The sequence below is a fragment of the Ips typographus genome, linkage group LG2 (genome assembly GCF_016097725.1).
Source record: "Ips typographus isolate SLU linkage group LG2, UJ_Ityp_2.0, whole genome shotgun sequence".
In the NCBI taxonomy this organism is placed as follows: domain Eukaryota; kingdom Metazoa; phylum Arthropoda; class Insecta; order Coleoptera; family Curculionidae; genus Ips; species Ips typographus.
This window is the reverse complement of record NC_138423.1, coordinates 88114-100170: the sequence shown is the minus strand read 5'-3', so window position 1 is coordinate 100170 and position 12057 is coordinate 88114. Positions and strand designations below refer to the sequence as shown.

At 34.2% G+C, this 12057-nt stretch overlaps 1 protein-coding gene and 1 pseudogene across 2 annotated transcripts in view; one reads left to right on the top strand and one right to left on the bottom strand.

Annotated features, from left to right (window-relative positions):
* The window catches only part of LOC145724074 (neuroligin-1-like), a 33801-nt gene that overhangs the window by 609 nt on the left and 21135 nt on the right, over positions 1-12057 (bottom strand). For both annotated transcript variants that reach the window (XM_081972164.1, XM_081972165.1), the window contains exons 7-13: positions 8478-8949; positions 6586-6862; positions 5137-5283; positions 3089-3262; positions 2501-2631; positions 1441-1572; positions 1161-1386 (exon numbers count right to left, since the gene is read on the bottom strand). In XM_081972164.1, coding sequence (XP_081828290.1) covers positions 1192-1386; positions 1441-1572; positions 2501-2631; positions 3089-3262; positions 5137-5283; positions 6586-6862; positions 8478-8949 — 1528 coding nt within the window. In that variant the 3' untranslated portion in view covers positions 1161-1191. The remainder of the gene's footprint in view (positions 1-1160; positions 1387-1440; positions 1573-2500; positions 2632-3088; positions 3263-5136; positions 5284-6585; positions 6863-8477; positions 8950-12057) is intronic.
* LOC145724084 (uncharacterized) lies at positions 9028-11416 on the top strand (annotated as a pseudogene).

Below are 12057 nucleotides of genomic sequence, written 5' to 3'. Positions count from 1 at the left end.
AATGACACAATTTACAAAAAAACATACTTTGTCGTTGTTCATTTTATAAAATTTTGATTTTCTATTATTTTTTATTTCAGTAAAGTTTTCTGAATAGGGTTTTACAAGTCAATGTGGTCTTTTCTTGGAAAGCACCTTTTTGGATCATTATTTCCCCTGGCTCAGTTGAAAAAACCAACTGAAAACTCTTAAAGATGCAAGACAAAATGTCTTGAGCAATTTTCTTCTGTATTTTGAAATTAACGTTCCCAACAAAGAATGTGAAAACGATGTGTAAGCCCTTTAAGGGCTCGAAACACCTGACGCTTCGTTTTCGACACAATATAAATCCCATCATATTGTAGTATAAGGGCTTTTACTGGCACGGTTTACAAATAATAAGCCGCGATACAAAGGGCAACACACCCTCTCTCGGTCCCGTAAACATTCCCTTCAGGCAAGAACCCTCTGGAAAACCTTCCGGATAATTGAAAAGGCCCCTTGCAATAAGGAAGAAAGGTCGTCTGAGACCTTTCTTTTACGATGGAAATTCTTTAGCAATCATTCAGATTTTAGTATCAGAAAAAAAAAACGATTGTAATGAATGATTGTATAAGTTTGATTTTAGAAAGTGCAAGTCTGAATTTCAGATTTGTTACTTGTCTAGGTCAGTGGGAATTTAGAATATTTAGTTTATTCCTGAATTTTTTCAAAAATTATTGCTAAGCTTAAAATATAAAAAGTTAGAAAACTCTTTGCCTGTATCGCTATGAAAGTGGTTTTCTTCGAACTGCCGCAAAATTGCGTCATTTTTTCACCGATTGTTTTGATTTTTTTCAGGTATTGTAGTACTGAAACACTAGTATAAACATGAAAATTTTCAGATTTTTTACAGCGGCATTTAGGGAATTATAAGCTTAAAAAGCGTTTTTGTTAAATACAAATAGTTACAAAACAAAAAAAAGACAACTGCAGTAAATTGTAATTTTTCAACCGATCGTCTTGATTTATTGTCAGGTCTCATTTTTTCAGAAAATCAATGTAAACTTCTAAAATTAATAGTACCACTTCTGAAATACAAGTAATATTTCTGAATTCCATTTTATGGTTTTTAAAGATCAACTGACGCCTTCTAAACTACATATTGTCTAAATGTTGTAGTAATAGTCTTTGTTACTTACCAATTTTGAAAACAGACACCGAAAAGTAGGGTTACAACCGAACACTAACCAAATCGAGTGTCATCGTTTCATCACCATTTTTCCCGTCATCATGATTCGTGTGACTTTTGCATGGCATTCCAAATGTAAAACTTTGCAAAGGCACTTCTTGGATTTGCACCATTTTTTTCCGGGGCTTTTTAGTTTGTGATGTTTTCTTATAGTTTAAGGGTGAAGTTACAGATAACTAATTCAAGAAACACTCTCAGTTAAAATCTTATAAAACTATTGCCAGTCTTACTGTATAGTAAGAGGAGAAAACTTCCTCGAAATCGTCACGTGGCTCCTCATTAACCGTTGTCTCTGTAGGATTCGAAGGGTGATTGAGGGAGGCGTTTTGACGTCTTTCATCTTTTCGCCATTCAAAACTGATCTAAATCAGATTGAAACTACATTAATTTTAATTTCCACTAATTAGCAATGTGTTTTATTTGTTTGAAAAAAAAATGTCAATTTGTATTTGGAACCATTTATTTAATTTTTTGAATACCATTAGTACTTTTCCAAGAAGTATTTTATCTTGTATCTAAAGTTAGTCACGTGCTTTTACTTTTAAATTTTCATTTTGGAAAATATACAAGTTTCTACTCCTTAAACTGCATCAATCGAATATGGAAAAAGTACAAATAAGAAAAATCTGAAAATTTGGTTGGCGACCAAAGTCAATGGGGGTCGTTTATATAAAATATTTTCGGGGGTAATATCCCTAGTGCATTTAATTTTTCCGGAAAAATTTGGAAAAACGAGTTTCTAAGTAATTTGTCGTCTTCGACTCGGATGATTTTTAAAACCACTCTCGCTCATGCTATTTGTTAAAACAAATTACTTAGAAACGAGTATTCCAATTTTTCCACAGGAAAAATTAGATGCAGAAGGGATATTTGGTAAGATTATTTCCTGAGTTAAATAAACATTTTATTTTAATTAAAACAATAAGAGCAATAATTAATAAGAACAATAACTTTCAAGCTAGAAAGGGTAACACTAACTATTCTTTAAGTTGCTGTGAGGAGTGTGAAATTTTTTTGAATTTTTTTCCGGAAAAACTGCTGACAGCTAACTTGACAGTTGTTAAGTGAGTTTTCCACTTAAAATTTACATTTGTTATACTAATTCTTGATAGCGATTGGTCAAAATTGATAGGAAGGAAATAATCCAGGTAGAAGCACTTTCGGTTATACTTGAAGTAGGTTTGTTATTTTATATGGATCACCCTGTATGTTATTTAATTTTTAAATTCTACGACAAATTCTACACATATTTTATGTTGATTCCACGAACCCTAAAGCACAAGTACTTACCTGGAAGTAAATGCCGGTAAATGCTATAATGTTCAGCAGTACTAACACAAATCCTATAATCAAACAAAGTCCCAGCATAGGGAAACTGTACCAATGCTTGAAAATATTGAGATTTTGGGTAGACTCGCTTTCTAAAAAATAAAAAAAAGAGTTTAAGTTTTGAACCAAGTTACTAATCTCTGTTCTGTTTAACCGATTTTCATCGTTTTCTTTTATAACCGTGTCTTTGTTAAATAATTTTTTTCCCAAAACTAATGATAATAATAATGATACTGTGGAAAATATTAGGCCTGTTCTCATAAGCAATCTGGTAACTGAAGAAAAACCTGCCAGAACATTGAAAATTGGTTTGCATAGGCTTATGGAAATACCACAACATGGAATTCTCATATAAATATTTCTTCAAAGAAATAATTATGTGCATACGATGATGCCAGATACTTAAATTCATTTATGCGACCCAGAATATACCTATTTACCAGTTTGCTGTTTATGATAACAGCATAAGTTAGCAAGATTTCTTTTTCACCTCCGCACCAACTTAGGACTAAAGGTAAATTGATGCAGTTTCTGCTTAACCTAACCTACCTGTTACTGTAACATTACCCCCTACAACCTCCAATATGCTATTAGTTAAACTGCCAATAGTCAAACATTCGGTTGTGGTTTTGCTGTTTGCAACTGCAATCATTTGGAAACCGGTCATTGATCCTGGATAAATCCTGGCAGGTGGTCTGGCATAAGATTCTGACCTGACCGCGCCTAAAACTCGCACATCAAAGTTAATTAACAAGACAAAATCTTGACTTAACATAATTTAATTTCCAACTTGGAACAAAGCGGAAAATTGGCAAGCTATTATAGAGAGTGAGTATTAATTGCTGACAAAGTTGGTTAAGGGAGTTCTACGTGTTTCGTAATTATCTAATGGATTTAATTCAAACTTTGCTATAATTTGGATCAACATAATGTATAAATGTGTCAGCTACCTGACGTTGAGCTTTTGACCCGAAATCTTGACACAGGATTTAGTAATTAAACTATCACCAAAAAAACTTTTTATTACAGGATAAAACAAAAATAAAGAAACAAAAGTTTACAAACGTCATATTCAAAACATTTATGTTTCTATTACATTGTTCCGTCAATGCATTTTACTTTGATTTTTGCTCCTGATGGTGCCCGTGAGTGGACTGAACCCGTGAGTAATAGCCGTAGGTAGGTAATGGGTATTATTATCTATTCAAAACTAGTGAATAATAAACATAATAGTAAACAGTCGTAGAAAATAGTATATTATTCAACGAGCATGTAAAAATAGCAATTAATCATGAAGATAAAGTTTCGAGTCGAGAAAATCATCTAGTAATAGCCATTACATGCGAGCAGAATACTATACATTCTTCACGACTCTCTGTGGTAAGCATTCACAACGAAAGTAAATGGCCGCATTCGTTTTTCACGAACCATGGAATAAGCAGAGTAAATGTGACGTCACGTTGACGTAATTTGACAATTGGTCAAATTATGATTTTGCCAAATTACGTCATCGTGACGTCACATTCGCTCTGCTTACAAACATTTTTAGAAAAATTCCTGGTTTTCGTTATAACCAAAACAGGAAATGGCAGAAAACGCACTCAACTAACTTGAAATACAATAATTTGACTCATAATTTAGGCATTTGGGCAGTTACGGACCTGAAACTTCCACTGGGGCCGCATTCGTTTTCACGCTCCATGGAACGAGCAGAGAGTTTTTGACGTCACAATAACCATTTGACCAACTGTCAAACTACGATTTTCCTAAAATCGTGACGTCAAAAACGCTCTGCTCGCTCCATGAAGCTTGAAAACGAATGCGGCCTATGGCTAGTAAATTGAACTTCAAAACCAGGGCCGTACTGAAAAATTTTTTTGTTTTTGTTAAACTAGAATAACTAAACAGAAAATAGCAGAAAACACATTCAATTAACATGAAACACAATTTGACCCATAATTTGGGTATTTGGGCAGCTAGGAACCTGAAATTTTCACTGAAGGCACTAAATTAAACCTAAAAACTAGGACCTTACAGGAAAATATTTAGAAAAAATCCGGGTATTTGTCAAACAGAAAATGGCAGAAAATTCACTCGCTTGATGGAGCGTGAAAACAAATGCGGCTTAAAATAGCATCTGCTGTCAACGTGACAATAGTCGTCACATACTATTGTTCGGTTTAGTACTAGAGAATTTGACGGCTATAGCAAAAATCACAATAAATTGAAATGACGTAACAATGTAACAAAAAAGTAAATCAAAGTTTAGTTGCCAGTTGTACAACAGTGGTTCAGTCTTTAAACCTGTTTCAAGTCAGGAACGTCACTTTGACAGCAATGCATTCTATATGATAAAGTTCAACTACCAGTCGCAGTTCAACTGAACCGATTTTTGAACTGTATTTGTACAACAGGGCCTAAATATTTTAAACTTGACAAATCATATTGTTACGTCACTCCATTTGTACGTTGATTTTTGCTTATCGGTGGCGGCCGCTGAACTAATTAATCATTACTTATTGGTGTTGTTATCTATTCAAAACTAGTGATTAATAAGCATATTATTAAACTGCGATAGAAAAAAAACATATAAAAACCTGCATAGTAATGGGACTCCTTTTCGAAAAAATGATGATGTCGCATCGTGACTTCGTCATTGCCGGGCTGATGCAGTTGCGGAATCAAATTCAACCAGAGAGCCATCTTGTGACCGCGGTAGTGACTTCTTATCTTGGGTTTTTGGGCTGCAAACAGAAACCAACTAAAAATGGGACAAAAAAAGAAGCTATTTGCTGTCTTGTCTAATCTCGGTCGGCGGCGATATTAAATCTCGGATTTGCTCGAGATAATGATTCTTTTTCCGGGTCGATAATTAATTTCCACCCGGAAACGTCAAGAGGTCATTCGACATCTGAGGATCTGAAATGGACCGAGCAGTAATCCCGTCCTTTTAATATGTAAGGAAAACGGAAACTGATTTCCGGTTTATCGATGATTGAATCGGATGACCGAGCGGAATTTGTGAGGTATGGAATTGTTGCACCCAATACTGGTAAAAGTAGGAAGATTTACAAAAATAAGTTAGTATCTTAAATGTCTAAAAAATTTAAAGTTTTTACTGTTAAACTCAAACATTATTTGAAAGTTCTTAAAATTTGCTTCCTGGTCTGCAGCATAGACAGTAGTAGTAATTAGAGATAGCCAAAGATAAGTTTCTCCACGAAGAATTTACGGAAAACAGTAAATGACCGAGATTTTTTTTTACAAATGTTCTCAGAATTTTGTATATTTATTCTTAAATTCTCAGTAATTTACCGATAAATTTCTTAACAAAACACAGTTCTATTTGGCCTTTTACACTTTCAGTTTACTGGTGGAGGAAGTTTTGATAGTTATGACAGCTGTCACGTGACGCAAGCAAAGTTTGAAAGTGTTCCTTAACTGCCGAACTGTAAAATTTGGCTTCGTAAAGCTTTGGACACAACTTCCAGTGTAATTTCTCAAATTAGCAACTAATTATAATTTTATAGTTTCAGGTCACTGGTGAACGGGATTCGACAGTTATAACATCTGTCACGTAACGTAATTAAAGTGTAAAATTGTTCCTTAACGACAAAACTGTCAAATTTGGCTCCATGGAGCTGTAAACACTAGGTACTTGGTAATTTATTACGTCTTTAGGAACCCTTCAGATTATTTCGAGAAACTCTCGGACACGTCAACTTTATTCTTGAGGTAAATATTTTTTTAGGAAAATCTATTTTAAAAATTTTTTAATTGAAATTGTATTTCCATTTGCTCGTCCTGTAAACTTTCATTTTGCGTGCTCAAAAAATGCACTTTTAACACGCATACCATAAATAGCTATTAACCAAATGTTAGAATACTATGTGTAGCTCTAAATAGTCACTCAGCAATAATCATTTCAATCCTGTTTATCAGAATTCCACATGACTGATTCAGTCCTACTTATAAGATTTAAGATAATCGCTTTAAAATGGCGCTAAACTGAACTCTATTATCAATATAGAACAAAACGCACTTACTCAAGCTCAAATAATATTGAGTCCCGGTTTCGTAAGGATCCCAAATTAGACCACGATACCGGGTCTTTTCCATTGGCGTGCCGTAATCGGGTACTTCTTTGTGGAATCCTGGCTGATTCGGATCGCCGGTTTTTGCAAAATTACTGACGAAAATTAGTAGAGCCTCGGACACGCCCATATCCTGTTTTGAGTAGTTTTGAGGAAAGTTTGGCATGCCTTCTACTAAAGGTTGACCTAGAAGGTAGCTTAAATGTTCACCACGAACGCTGCCCAATCTCTGTAATTAATAAATTGTTAAAAAAATATGATTTTAGGAAAATGAGCGTTATTTTTTTAACGTTAACGTTTTATAACCATATACATATCAGAATGCAGAAAATAAAAAGTTATAGGTTATTTACAGGGATGGGCAATTACATGAATTCTGAATTTAAGTACATACACACGTAGATAAGATCATTAATGTAAAAAATGTCGCTAATGTACTAAATGTAATAATGGTTGGTTCTAACACGTTCTATTTTGACTTTTGTATCGAAGAAAAATTGAGAAGATGTATGAAAATACATTCATACATGCATACAATGTTAAATTTAAACACGGTCAGCTTATACTGAATTCTAGATTATTATAACTAGTTAACCTACTTCTTCCTTGATATCATCTACTCAGCGTCTTTGCTGCTTACTTCTACTTCCAGTTGTTTCTCTGAGTCGCCAAAGTACAACCCAGATGGTCCATTTTTTATGCGTGCAACATGCCCTACCTAGCTCAACTTTAATTCGGCCATTCGTGATATTACTTCTGTAACTCTGGTTCTTCTTCTAATTTCTTGATTTCTCACTCTATTTCTAAGGGAAATCTCCAACATAGCACGTTTTATAACTCTCTGAGCCACTCTCAAGCGATCAGCACTTTGTCTAGTCAGTGTTGTTGTCTCCAATCCGTACGTTGTCACCGGCAGAATGCATCTATCATAGACCTCTCATTTCAAGTTCATTGGGATGTCAGAGTTCTTTAGTATAGAGTCTAGGTTTACCGAAATCAAGCTTAGGATAGGTTAGACGAACCAAAACAACAATCTGAGAAAAAAAGTCTTTAATATTATCTAATGCGCTTTTAAAATTCAGGTGGTAGTGTTTTTACTTAGTATTTGCCCGTTTGGCAAAAACTATACCAAATAATCTCAGGGAGTAATCAAAATGTTATTACTGAGGTCCTGGACGAAGTCCTGGAGATGTGTGAGGAACGTATAATTCCAATATTGCTTGACTATAAGGTTTACACTAAGCAAAGTTTTGAGACATGGAAATCTGAATCAGCAACTTCCATGGTGATTCAAGATGATGAAATGTGCTGTTTTGTTCATCGAATGAGCAAAGAATTAGATTTGGATGTTTCCTTGACATGGTTGTCTAGTTATCTCCGCTGTTTGATTTCCTTTTCCTCTATTTTGATTATATGACCTAAATAAACGTATTCTTTGACAATCTCAACAATCTGATCGCCTATGTTGATATGAGTATTGTCGGGGTCGGGATATATTTCCAAAATGTTGCAATATGGGCCAAACACTAAACATTCATCGAAATAAATAGAAATTCTCCAATAGGCCAATCATAAAATTTTGTAACTAATCCAGTAGATGAATTCAGGTAAGCATTTGGCATCATTGCCTCGAAGTTTTCGCTTGCTAGATTTTTGATTAGGTTTTCTGTCTCTGCCTCGTTCATGCAATTATACATGTTTCTCTGTCAGTTACACGGTTTTGTTATGGTCGGTTTTTCTTTTACCACACCTGTATAGTATAAGCCTATTAAACTACCTTCGTAAATTATTTCTTAATTTTAGTAGTAACACTTGAACATTTATCTAAATTATCTGTCACTCACCTGTGGGTAACCACTGTCCTTACTCTGGTAGCCAAAGTGAAAAAAATAGGTTTTTGCCCCCCTCCTTGCGTGTAAATAGGCCACTTTAATTGCCGGCGCGACTGTATGTCCATCACTCAATCCCTCAATCACCGAATCACGTAGATTAATCGGATGAGGAATCGGTTTGTCCCAATCCGTATACTCGTTACGCACGGCACTGAATATTTCGTTCAAATGATACACGTAACTATTCCGAACGTACGTTCGTAGTATGCGATTTCTTTGATCCTCTTCGAAACCGTATTGAATGTCGTTGGCGTTGAAATCTGCATAACTTTCCGTGGTTGCCACGCCCAACATTATTTCGCTAGTGATGAAAGTGTTGCTGGTGCGTACCATGGCAAGAAGTGGGTCGATAGATGTCCACGGTGCTATCCGAGGCATAAAATGGACTTTTTCCAACTTGAGGTCTAGTATTGCTTTTAATGGTCTGAAATAATAGGTACAGGGTGTCTCAAATCTAATTCCTAGAAAGTCGGTAAAAATGAGTGACGTCATCTACAGTGTGTAGAGCTCGATTCAGATGAGAAAAGGCCACCGCATCATCAATGACGCAGTTTTTAAAACTATTTCTTTCTCCTTCTACAGTTGCCGTCGCATTAGATATAATCAGAGGCGTCCTATTAAAATATTCCCGAAAATAAATTCTTAAGCGGTCAAAAAGCCACTTGGCAACGTAGTACGGTTTTTTACTTGGGCACAATTAAAACAAATGCGGGTGCGGCCAGGGACAGATGGACCCTTTTACATGCTTTTACTAGCCGGCACTCTAAACGATGTTGCCAAGTTTAAAAAAATGTAGTGGCGGACAGGTTGAGTTTAAAAATTAGGTTAGGTTAGTTTCCGTTTTAGTCTGGTGTTTTGGTTGTATTGTTGATGGTCGCAGTTTGAGTTCACGTGTTATGAGTAAAAATCGTTAATTTGTCATAATGTCCCCAAAAAAGATTGGGAAGAAAGGTGTTGTGATACACAGCCAAGGGCGTGAAATTGTAAGTAACGTCTTAGAATTTATGAAGAAGGAGTTTCCATTCCTTTGAATAACTACAGGTATTGTCTTTGATTAAAAACGACGAAAACGTTGAATAATATAATAAATATCATTTTAGAGAGAGAACTATAGCAGCTACAGGGGTGTCTAGATCTACTGTGCAGAAGATATCTAGAGAAGCACTACATGTTGAATGGGGAGGGCCAAGCTCATCATTTCACACTCCTACAAAGAAGGGACAGATTAAAAAATTAAAATTGGATAACATCAAACCTGATGAAATCAAAAGAATCAGAGAAATTATTTATGATTTCTATATTCTTGAGAAAAAACTTCCAACATTAAAAGGTAAGTTTATAATACATTAGGTATACCTACAGAGTCTTCAGAGTTTTTCTAGCAGAACTTACCATGTTTTTTACAATTAAATGTAAGCCTAGTTTGCTATATGTATAAACCTTGATAATGTGTTAATTGAAAATTTAAAACAACAAAATTTAGACTAAAATGGGATTATTTTTTATCTTTACAGGTATTTTGCAAAAAATTATTGACCAGCAAATCTTGACTGAATCCATTAGTGTAAGCAGCTTAGGGCGATTGCTTAAGAACATTGGATTTTAGTATGTTTTACATCTTGGCAATCATGTACATCAAAATAACTTTATCTTTTGTAGGTGGCAGAAGACACCAGACAAAAGAAAATTCTTGTGTGAATCATATGACATTCGCTTAAAACGAATAAATTTTTTAAAAAAATTGGTGCAATACCGCTCAGAAGGTCGCAATATTGTATATACAGATGAGACATACATTCACAGTAGTCATATTCATGACAAAGGATGGTATGATGAAAGTTTTAAAGGCTTACAAAAACCAATTTCTAAAGGACAACGCCTTATAATAGTGCACGCAGGTGGAGAAAAAGGATTTATTGAAAATGGATTGCTTATATTTAAGTCAGGTAATATTTATGTACACCTCAAACCTACTTAAGTACTTCCTCCTGCTTAAATAAAATAAGTTTATATAACAAGTAATTAATAAGTTTAACCACATTTTACACATCATATAAGACACATAATGTTTGTACTATGATTTTTTTTTTTTTTTTTTAGGTTTAAAAACAGGAGATTATCATGATGATATGAACCATGAGAATTTCATGACTTGGGTAAAAAAGCAATTGCTTCCTAATTTACCTGACCGCTCAGTCCTTATTATAGACAATGCAGCCTACCACAATGTTACTGTTAACAAAAATATTACAACGGCTACTAAAAAAGGAGATATGTTAAGTTGGCTAGTGGAAAAAGGAATCCCAGCAGATCCTCATTTAACAAAGCCAGAGCTGTATCAAATCATACAAGAAAATAAATTTAGATTTCCTCCACAATATAACTTAGATAGGCTGTTAGAACAACATGGGCATCTTGTGTTGCGTTTACCACCCTACCATCCAGAATTAAACCCAATAGAAAAAATTTGGGCTTTGGTTAAAAATTGGGTAGCAGCTCATAATACCACTTTTAAATTGTCTGATACCGAAGCTTTAACAAAACAAAAATTTCAAGAGGTGTCTGAAAAAGAGTGGTTTGACATTTGCCAGCATGTAAAAAAGTATGAAGAGGAGCTCATAAAAAAAGAGCATATTTTTGATGATACAGTGGACCAGCTTATTTTTACTGTTAACACTGGTTCATCTGACGATAGCGATGAAGATTTTGGTGATGATGATGAATGTGATGCCAGTTTATCCGAAGAAGAATTAGGATGCTCACTCCTAGACTAAGTTTTGGATTTTTGTTTTATGTTATGAATTCGTAATTTGTATATGTATATGTATTTATAAATAAACAAAATTATCAAATTTATAAAAATATATGATTATTAAATTTAACAAAGATAACAAATTTTAAATATTACCTCTTCTTCTTGAAACCCTGTATATCAAAAACGATGCAAAGGCAAGCTGAAAGTAACTTTGAGACTTCATTTTCAAGGTCTAGCTGCACTGTAGGACCTTCAAATTAAGAATAATTGAAAAAAGAAACCAGCTGCCTATTTTTATCTTCCAATAATTGATTAATTGCCCCAAGACAATGTTTTTTTGTGGTTAACATTGCCCTAAGTTAAGTTATATAATTTGGATTTAAACTAATTGGTATTTAATATTCTTCATCAATCATCACCCTGCAGCTACAGCAGAAAAATAATTTGCACAGATCTTTTTAACCGAAACACACTGTATGTTTTTTTAATTTACCCTTTGCTTGTTTTCTTGTTTATTTTTTAAATTAATATTTAAAGAAATGGGACCAGAGACCTAGGCCAATTTTGTTCTCAAAGCGTCAATATTATGTATGTATATGTATTTGGTTTGTTTTATAAAACCTACTTACCTATCCTGTTTTAATACAATTTATGAAATGAAAAAGCAAAAACTACACCTATTTACGTTAATTAAATTTCATTTCACTGAGCAGAGAATAGCACGCCATTGACTCGCTGCATCAACTTGGAAAGTAACGAAGGCAGCAATATTTAAAG